Genomic DNA, 10907 nt, shown 5'->3' with positions numbered 1-10907 from the left:
GACCATGACTTTCTCCCCACTGCATATCCTTTATAATTCACCTGGTCTTCCCCCGAAAGCACATGCATCATGTCTACATAGTCATAACATGCACCTTTGCAAGCTGTCAACAAAACCTTTAATTCTCGTAATTGGCCTTTTTAGTCAGGTCAGATTCTGGGCTCGACCTCCACTAGTCCTAGTGAAGATCACCTATACTGGGAATGGCATTGGGATACTGGAAAGAGAGCCTCAGCTGGTATTTTTATTCCCCTCCTGCCTCTATTCTTACCGCAGCATGATCGGAAAGTTCAGCCCCAGGAGCTGAAAATTTCACCCATCTTGTTGTGAATTGCCAATAGCTCATATAAACCAGATGGAATTGAGATGATCCCTGGTACATCTAATTGCAACAAATTAAAGGATAAATGAAATAGACAGAGAAGCTGTGACTTCACTGATTTATTTTCTATAATTTTACTCTTGTGAAAATGTACATTACTCTGTGGAAGACATTAAAAGACAAAAAACCCGGACTAGTGGGTGTCTACAGAAGATAATCTTTTGCATTCCGTTTATTATTTAAGTAAAGCTAAGTTTAGAGTTTCTCATACTCTTCAAACTCTGCAGCAAAAAAAAGCACAAAATAAAGCTGGAAAATTTGAAGAGCCAAAATGCTATTAGCTGTACAAAATGTACATTGTTATTTGCATTTTTGTTCTGGTCTCCTACTGCAAAACTTGAAAATACTTGCAGACACATAATAAAACCAGAAAAAAAAAACTTATGCTGGGTAATTTTCTAAAGCCAAATGAAACTGTTTATTAAATATCTACATTGAAAAAATAAATAGACCAACAAATGTTCTTTCAAAGGCTGAAATAAAGATCTTGTCATCAGATTTAATAAGTGTCATGTTTCATAGATCCCATCCATTAAATGAACCTTTGGATATTTTTTCATTAAGAGGTGAGGGCTTGATAGTTTTGATACTAATGAACTTTATTTCAACAGAGAGAACAGAAATGAGTACAACTTTCTATTGAGAAGGTGTGGCTTGAATAAGTTGAATCAATATCACTGATCAGATGCATTTACTTCACACCATCTATTGCATTAAAGATAAATCAGTAATGTACATTTAGAAATGCACAAAATGTTTGAGATCAACATATTTAATTTCCTATATGGTATCCCATGCAGATTAGATCTTTATCCAAAAATATCTATATACATAAATTGTCACCAATTTATCTGATGAAAATGCAATTCAACAGAATTGTTGGAAACAAAATAATTCTTAGTTTGATTTATTCAACCAGTGGGAAACTGAAGTAATTTTAATCATTGTTGAATAACTTAATTGTTCTACAGCCATTTATTGTACTTTTGTTCTATTACGCATTTGAAAGTGGTGTCACTGTCTTTTCTTTGAAGTTATAGTTAAGCAAAAGGTGCACGGTAAGGAATGCTATTGAAAACATTAATGTAGCCAGGTTCCTGAGTATATATGTTTTAATCCAGGAGTCCTGATCAATTATACGCATCTGATGGACCATAATTTGACTTCTTCTTTAATTAATGATACCTAACACATATGGAGTAAGCTTATTTCAATAAATGCAGAACACGAACAAAGGAAGCCCACTTTTGCGCAGTACAGTTCATATGGCAACAAAGAAAATCACTGTTTATCTTCCACTTCATGCCAATTTGCTTTATGTTTGGTCTCCTCTTGATGAATCTTCCGGGATCTTTTTTTGCCTCGGAATCTTCTCTTGTTTGTTGGCAGTGCCTCCTCAATATTGGTATTGCTTGATTCATTGTGCCGTCGTGTGTATCTCTTGCACTTGCATGAAATAACTACTGTGATTTTGTAGGTTCGTGTCCCACCGTTCTGGCACTGAAGCTGAATCCTCTCAGTACGAGTCTTGTCTGTCACACAGCGCCACTCTTGTGCATTCCTCCTGCTCCAGTATTTTCGACCATAACCTCCAATCCAGTTGGGAAGAACAGGCACAGGTAAGCACTCCCCAGCACACACTAACTCCTTCACTGGATTAATACTAGTACACAAGCCATCAGAAATGTACTTGGTTGATCTAAGCTCACGACAGCCAACTTGAGATCGATCTACATTTCAAAGAGAACACATTGTAGTTTACATTGAAGTCACTTATTATAAACCTCAAAACAAAATTCAATTCTAAGAGTTTCTATAAACATTAACTACAAAAAAAATCAGTGTTGCTTGCAAATATTCATAATTTTTTCTTGAACTGTACTTTTTTCTGGCAAATGTTGCTCATTAAAACTCAAGACATCTTTCCTCAGTATAAACCTATTCTAAACTTATAGCTTTCTCACAGCTACAGCAAAAGTGCTTAAAAATCTGTTCTACTATAAATGGGAGCCCTTTTAAAAGTACAAAGACATATTTTTCATTAAATGCTTCTACTATCCTAGACTGGCTTGTAACCAAATAGCCGTGAAACCTTTAACTGATTTTCAGAATGTGGGGTGAACAGTGATCGGTTGGACTTGCCAATTATTTTGTCTGTTACTTTCTGAGCTCTTTTCACTTTGAAACCTTAAGATACAAATGAAAATACTTGAACAATAAGTATATTTTATTTATTTTGCTGATTCTGATTTTCATCCATCCAATGTGTGTTGCATGAGTCTTGGCAATTGTCTTTAAGTACAGACATAAAATGTGGCATGCCTTAATAAAGATACATATCATTGGAAAATTAAGCAAGTAAATTTAGAAGACTATGTTGATAAATTGAGCAATTGATATGTTGAGCAATTGATCTTTTACATTTGGTTTATACTGATACAATAATAAGAATTTGTACATTTTTCACTACACCCCTGAATACCTATACTTGAGTACATGTGACAATAAAAGCTAATTCCTAATATTCACTTTGGAAGGAATTCACTGAAATTCTGCTGACTTCTGCGTCAGAAATCCCATATATTTGCTGTCGGTTCCTTTGAAGGTAATGCAAAGGTAGATTGATTTAAAGTTTAGCTGACATGATAGCACATGTAATCCTAGTAACTGTAACTGAAAACTAGCTGAACGTTCAAATGCTACTTGAAACCGTCTTGCATCGATCAGAATGCATGTCTACTTCTCAGAAACCTGCCCAAAAGCAGGTTCAGTTTGATTGAGCTCAAGATAAAAATAATTATTGTGATTAATAATTTTAGAGTCACAGAAGGAATTGAAATTATTATCTCATGGAATTATCTGTACATTACATACTACCATAGCTGTGATTACATTTTCAGGCACTGCCTTGGTGCATCTATGCTTAGTTCTCATTCAATAATTTTTTAAAAATCCTTTCTTTTCAATTTTACTTTACTGAATCAGGGGCTTTTGTTATATTACATAACCTGAACATATGAAGTTGTTTACTTATATGCTTATATCAATAAATTACATTATATAAGCATTCAACTTTGTACCTTTGAGTGATAATATAAGCTGTTAATTTATGGAAAAATCAAGTTCTGTAACTTAATGCATCTAACAATATTATTCTATTACTTAGACAAAGCTAAAACAGAAAAAAAAGCCTTTGAAATCAATAGAGTATTCCTGAAAACATATAAAACATACCATTACGACTCAAATCTGATGGGTTAGGTTGTCGTCCTCCATTCCTTGCCTGATTTAATGTTAAATTGCTTGGACTATCATGTTGTAGTACCTTTCGATTGTAGAATATTTCTGTAGCATCATTTTTAGTTTGCTCAATACCCTTGTCAAAAGCAAAGCAGCATTTGAAAAAGATGCATGCTATCACAAAGAATGTGCAATCAAACGACTGAGAGATCATGGCTCCAGAGCTCTCAGGATGAAGACCAGGTTGCAATACTGCAGCTTTTAACAAGGATTTTCTGTGCTTCCCCTTTTATAAAGCTGCCTGGCATTCATTCAAGTGGAAACAGTGTAGCTTCAGAATGGAAACATACACACATATCTTGCTAACCAATAGCAGACCAGATCACACACGTAGAAGTGTGGTATATGCAAATTGTATCAGTTTCAAATTTCACACTTCTCATGTTTCACTTTGTGAAATATTTCCTTTGTAACGCCCCTTAAAGAGACAAATCCCGTATGTCATATGACATATGGTGAATTTCCAAAGTAAGGCATTAAACGTACATGTTTTCTAAGTCATCCTCTACTGTGCATTGCTATTTTAATCAGCAATCATTCTTTCGATTATAATCCACTTATTTTTAATTACAACTGTGATAATAACTACCACTTCAAAATAAGGTTAAAATTGTCATTGAAGTAATTTTTACATCACACTCTTTGAACATTTTTAATTTTACTCAATGAGGTTACACTTTAACACCAAGCAGCTTGTCACATGTTTAAATAGTCGAGTATCAGGAGCTTCACAATACTGCCAAGTATTTTTTCACTCAATCCAATGAAAACAGTTAAAACACATTTGAAATTATAACAAAGGTTTTTCTTGCATAGTTTTCACATGTGTGCGAACACTAAGCTCTACCTCACTTATACTCTCTCAACATCTCCATTGTTGTTCAATTATTAGGGTTGATTATCATTATTTAGTAGCAAATGGACAAATTTCCTCCTCTTAAAAACTGTGAAGGCCACAGGGCCATTGCTGTCCTTTCTCCAAACTCCTGAATGCCATTCCTCCCACTGACAACTGTTTGACACTAAACCAGTCTGTCTGCAACCTTGGTATCACTTTGATTTCAATACCTCATATATATCACATCACCAAATCTATCTATTTTAGCATCTATAGCATCTCCCAACTGAGCCCATTTATTACTGAAATCTTGACTGATGCCTTCCTTATCTCTAGTCTCATCAATTCCAATACATTCATGATTGGCTTGAAATATTTTAACCTCTGTAAACTTGCTGTCTTCCAAAATTCTGCCATCTATATCTTAATTTGCAGTAAATACTGATCCCTTTCACTCTTATGTAAGTTGATCCATGCAAACTCTTAGGCAAACAATATCTTCTTTTATAACTCTAATCCTTGTTTTTAAATATTTTCATCACTTTCGCTCTCCAACATATCTGAGCTCCTTTAATTCTGACCACTTGTACATATTTAACCATTGTTTGAATTCCTTCATTTGCCAAAGCCCCAAGCTCTGGAATACACTCCATGTGTCTCTCTACTACTCAATCTCATTTTCCTTCTTTCAGACACTTCATAAAACTTAACTCTCTCACTGAGCTTTTAGTCATCTGACAGAAAATCTCCTTATGTTATTCTTTGTTTTTTACTACTCCTGTTAAGTGTCTTGGGATATTTCATAATATTTCATAATGCAAGTTGTACTGAACACTAATTCAACACAGATCTCCAGGTTTCTCCAATAAATACATTTTATAATATAGAAGTTATTGTCTCTGAAGTGATAGTCATTTATAATTAATTTATTTATTTATCCGTGAAGCTTTATAAAGATCTATTGAAGACATTTGACTTTCAAATGTAATTTTCATGTAATTAATATTAATGCAGCGATTATAATGCTTAAGGAATGCAAGCACAACTTCCTAATGATTAGATGTGTAAATGTGATATAATTACACTCAATGTTCTAACCAGTGAGGGAGAAAGTCAGTTATTGTTCCCACTGGAAATTGTGAATTTTGCTGTAAGGAAGGTTAATCAAAAAACTTGCTGACTAACTTTCAACTTCATGCAGGAAGAATGGCCACTAACAATGTTAGAGAATGCCAGTTTTTGCGGAACTGTAACATGAATAATATACTTCAGAAAAGGCAGATAGAAATGTAGGAGGATTATAGAGGGAGCATCAAAATAAGTTGATCTCTCAGTCGCTGATACTCAGCCTGTTAAGTGATCATTCAAATCAATTTTCTTCATCAATGTCCAAACAAATTCAATAGTGGAAACCATATTGTATTTTTAATCAAGAGGTACACAACATACTCCTACTTAAAATTCAAGACTATGTACTAAAAAAACATAGGTGCTTGTGAAAGGAGGAAAAACAAGAATTTACATTTAAAAAGCTCCATTTATTATCCGAGGACATTACAAATCCCTTCATAGCCAGATGAATAATTTTGAAATCACAACATTTGTTTCATGCAGGGAAACACAACAGTAAATCTGTGAAACAAAAAACTCCCACAAAAGCAATTTGATAAATGGCCAGATAATCTGTTTTAATTTAGTGATATTGTTTGAGCGACAACTATTGCCTGCTGCTCTTTGAATAATACAACAGAGTCTTTTACATTCACACTGTAGTTGGATTTAAGCTTAGCATCCTATCTGGAAAACAGGTCCTCTGGCTGTGTTCAATAACTACAAAATAATCATGCTTATTTTTTAATGCATAACTAATATTGATTTTTCATCATATAGTAAAACATTAGACAGATACTGAATGATAAAAAAAAGCCACCCAAATGTTTTGCATTTTGCCAAATATCTTTTGAATCTCTCTAAACAATTATCCAGCATTATTTCCTAACAATGTTGGAGTAAGCAGCCTTATTTGATATATTAACAACATAGAGACAGCATATGTCCTCACAAATTTGTCGACTTTAATGTTTTCACACATCAACACAATTACTGTGTGAAAGACACATGAACAAAAATCTGGGATAAGCCATGCTGAATGTTGAAAAATGTCATCAAAACAAAACCAGAGGATGATAAATGTATAAGTAATTTTGTTTCCAACAACAGCAGGAAATGAAATGATAAATTTCAATTTGAAAGCAAATTCAAGATATTTAGAAGAAAAACAATGCAAGTTTGTAAAATCTTGGGCCGAATGACTCCATTTATCGTTAAAGTGAGGTGTAAATGAATTTCACTGCATTTGACCTGCCATGATCTGGGCAAATGTCTTCATGCAGTCTTTTGCTTTTCACCCAATTAATTATAATATTGGGCTGTAGACTGCAGTTTTTGGCGAACTGTGTGGCAGTGATGTGTATAGGCTCATCCCTGGTGAGATATTCTGGCTTCCAGACCTCTGGCATCATATTGAAAACCCAGATATACATTGCTTCACGCATTATAAGCCAGGAACAACCTCTCAGACTGCAGTCCCCAACATAGAAAAAATCTCAGAGGAAAGTCAAGCTAGTTTCCTGCTTCTAGCACAGAGAAGGAGGTCTGTTGGATAGGGTGGAAGAGAGAAGTGCATTTTTCTTTCCAAGCCGACCACCAAAAGAGACCATGTCAACAAACCCAGCCAGATAGAAAAAATTTACAATACAGTTCAATATTTTGTGGAAAAGGGATATCCAGTAGTGCCACAAGAAGATTAATGATCTTCCATGGTCCGCAAGGTTGTAGTCATTACCTTCTCTCTGTTTTTTAATACTCAAGAACCAGCTCTCAGTCTAATTCTGTCACTGCACACATATCACAACAAGGCTTGTGGACTACAATTCTCAGTATTGCATACATCATGTCCACTCAAGAGCTCTCACCTTTCTCATCCTCCCAAAACCCCACATCTGCTCCTGTTCATGTATGATTACTAACTGCTTTTGCATCCAATTCCATCATCCTCATTTCTTTACTTTGTCTTATTGAAAGACAAACTGTCCCCTCTGTCGAAATTGCACTGATGCCTCAAAAGAATCAGAACTGACCAATCTGTAATCCTCAACTGTTTGCGCTTGACCTGTAGGACTGACTCTGGTCAATCCCCTTTGGTGTAATCTGATGAGTCACTTAGCTGACTGTGGTTTTACTCCCCAACGGACTGTAGACCCACATCACATCACTAACGACTCGTCACAATTGACTCTCGCACATTGCCATTTGCTTGAAGCATACACAAGTTCCTCTTTTGGAGTATCATTTCCAGTTCTGGTCTCCCTGTTATAGGAAGGATATTATTAAACTGCAGAGGGTTCAGGAAAGATTTTCCAGGATGTTGCCAGAAAGGGAAGGTTTGAGTTACAAGAAGAGGCTGGTTAGGCTGGAAAAACATTTTTTCACTAAAATTTGAGTGTTGAGAGGTGAACTTGTAGAGGTTTATAAAATAATGAGGGGTATAGATAAGTTGAATGGTATGTGTTTTTTCCCCAGGTGGGCAACAGAGAGTGGTCCATGTGTGGAATGAACTTCCAGAGGAAGTGATGAATGCGGGTCCAGTTACAACATTTGGGTAAGTACATGAATAAGAAATATTTGGAGGGCTATGGGCCAAGAGCAAGCAGGTGGGACTGGTTTAGTTTGGGATTATGGCTGGCATGGACTGGTTGGACTGAAGGGTCTGTTTCCGTGCTGTATGACTCTCTATGCTGCAACTCTGATGTTGACAAAGCCTGGTGCAACACAGTAATCTGTCCCCTCTTCTCTGGATGAACCATTTACTCTTCATTGTTCCACATTGGTACAAACTACCTGCCTCTCCCTCAACATTCAAAAGCAGTCTAATCTACAGACTTGTCACTGAGTACTTAAAACCTTCTGCACTAATAAAACAATGTCTCTCTCTCTCTCTCTCTCTCTCTCTCTCTCTCTCTCTCTCTCACTCACACACACACACACACAGGCTGTAATCAGTGCTGATGTTTGTGAGCACTAAGAAAGTAAGCTAACAGCCACACGTTGTGTATGTGTGTCCACAGCAGCACAAAGGTACCCTGAGTAGATACATGACTGTTCCCATGCACAAAGCAACCCGGCAAAACCATGCAACTTATTGGGAGTAGGGTGGCATGGTGGCTCAGTGGTTATCTCTGCTGCTTCATAGGGACCTGGGTTTGATTCCAGCTTGGGGTGACTGTCTGTGTGGAGTTTGCACATTCTCCCGTGTCTGTGTGGATTTCCTCCAGGTGCTCCAGTTTCCTCCCACATTCCAAACATGTGCAAATCAGGTGAATTGGCCATGCTAAATTGCCAATTTAGGTGCATTCGTTAGGGTAAATGTCAGGAAATGAGTCTGGGTGGATTACTCTTCGGAGGGTCGGTGTGGACTTGTTGAGCTGAAGGGCCTGTTTTCGTGCCATAGGGAATTCCTGAAGAAGGGCTGATGCCCGAAACGTCGATTCTCATGTTACTTGGATGCTGCTTGACCTGCTGCGCTTTTCCAGCAACACATTTTCAGCTCTTCCATAGATCTTCCCAATTGACTGGGTCAATGATAAGGTTCATCAGTCACACAAGGATCCACCAAACCCATGACCAGTGACATGGATTTTCCTGTGTGAAAAATCATTCTTGTTAGTGAGTGATTGCCAATAACGAATAATGGAATTACATTTCTTTTTACAAATATGCTGGGACTAAAAATGCAACCATTAAAGGTAAGATTGAACATATGAGCAAGAAAGGTATTGGTGTTTCTTGCAGACAGACCAGATAAACATCAATTATTACCAATATCAATCTTATGAATAACATTAATTAATATAAATGCAAATACAGAAAAACCAAAGACAAAACAGTGTAAAGCAGGCTGTAACGAAAAATCGTAGTAACTCAAAAAGAAGGATAAAATATCAAAAGTTAATTACAGGTGAAGAACAAACATACAGCCCATCTTATAACATTCATTAAGAGACAATATTGTGTCCCCTTGTTATTACATCTTAGCTATTTTCTACATATACACTGGTAATTTGTCTCCATCATTCTACCCAGAAGTTCTTTTTTTTGTGTGAAAGGAAGCTATTATTTATCATTAAGTTATTATTTACCAGTTTGATCATGTGTGCCCTTAGGTAAAAACAATCATCAGGAAGGGCTTTTGCCCGAAACGTCGATTTCGAAGCTACTTGGATGCTGCCTGAACTGCTGTGCTCTTCCAGCACCACTAATCCATGTGTGCCCTTAGTCTAGTCTCACAGTTTAACTAATACTCTATTATCGCTTTTATTGAACATCTTGTTCATCTCCATAAGACCAACCCTCATGTTGCTTTACTCATCCTATGGCCAGACACTAAGATTAGCCTTGATTCTTTCAGCAAATGATATTTCCCTCAGTTTTTGAATACTATTACTGAGCACAATTTTTTTATTTCAAAAATATACTTTATTCATAAAAATAGCTTTTTCTATATACACAATCACAACATATTTCATTTCTGTACAGTAGGACCTCGAGGAAACAAACCAAACAAAGGGATCTCTTACTTGAACCAGACTATATTTAAATGCATTTGAGGTACAAGGAGGGTCTGAACATTGAATGAACCGCCATTTAACTTCAGGAGAAAGACAATAGACAGTGGTCTTTCCCCACTGTGCCTTGTGGCAGTTGCCCTAAGTCTTAGTGCGTCCCTCAGCACGCAGCCCTGGACCTTGGAAAATGCCATTATGCAACACTTGGTCAAGGTCAATTCCTTGCTCTGGAAGCCCAATGTGTTCCGGGCAGTCCAAGGAGTGTCTTTCATCAAGGTGATGATCCTCCAGGTGCTGGTGTGCATTGGGGAACAGACCATAGAGCAAAGAGTCCTGTATCATGGAGCTGCTCAGGACAAACCTTGACAAAAACCACTGCATCTTTCTCCAAATATCCTTTCCAGAACAGAACATAGTACTTTGTCTGATCAAAGCAACATATAGTGTAATCAAACTTCTCCTGGTAATCTTCAACTGTTCTGGCTCTACAATTCCACATTGTCGTTGTTCTGTTGATTGCTGCTTTGTATTGCATGTACAAATTTAGTCTATTAAGGCTATTAGAACATAGAAAAGTACAACACAGAACAAGCCCTTCGGCCCACAATGTTGTGCTGAGGATTATTCGTAATCTAAAAGAAAATAATCTAACCTACCCACCTCTCGATTCACTGCTATCCATGTGCATGTCCAGCAGTCGCTTAAATGTCCCTACTGACTTTGCTTCCACCACCACCGCTGGCAATGCATTCCATGCATTGAC

The 10907-nt window shown here is 36.7% G+C and overlaps 1 protein-coding gene across 1 annotated transcript; it reads right to left on the bottom strand.

Moving 5' to 3' along the window:
* Positions 1-773: 773 nt before the first annotated feature.
* sostdc1a (sclerostin domain containing 1a) lies at positions 774-3909 on the bottom strand. Its single transcript, XM_072575374.1, has 2 exons — positions 3617-3909; positions 774-2112 (listed from the first exon to the last, which is right to left on the bottom strand). Exons 1-2 carry the CDS (start codon positions 3834-3836, stop codon positions 1664-1666), a joined length of 669 nt encoding a protein of 222 aa, XP_072431475.1. The 5' UTR covers positions 3837-3909; the 3' UTR covers positions 774-1663.
* Between the last annotated feature and the right edge of the window lie 6998 nt (positions 3910-10907).

This window comes from Chiloscyllium punctatum, chromosome 8 (assembly GCF_047496795.1).
Source record: "Chiloscyllium punctatum isolate Juve2018m chromosome 8, sChiPun1.3, whole genome shotgun sequence".
Taxonomy (NCBI): Eukaryota; Metazoa; Chordata; class Chondrichthyes; order Orectolobiformes; family Hemiscylliidae; genus Chiloscyllium; species Chiloscyllium punctatum.
The sequence above is the reverse complement of the archived record's forward strand: the minus strand, read 5'-3'. Positions and strand labels throughout refer to the sequence as shown.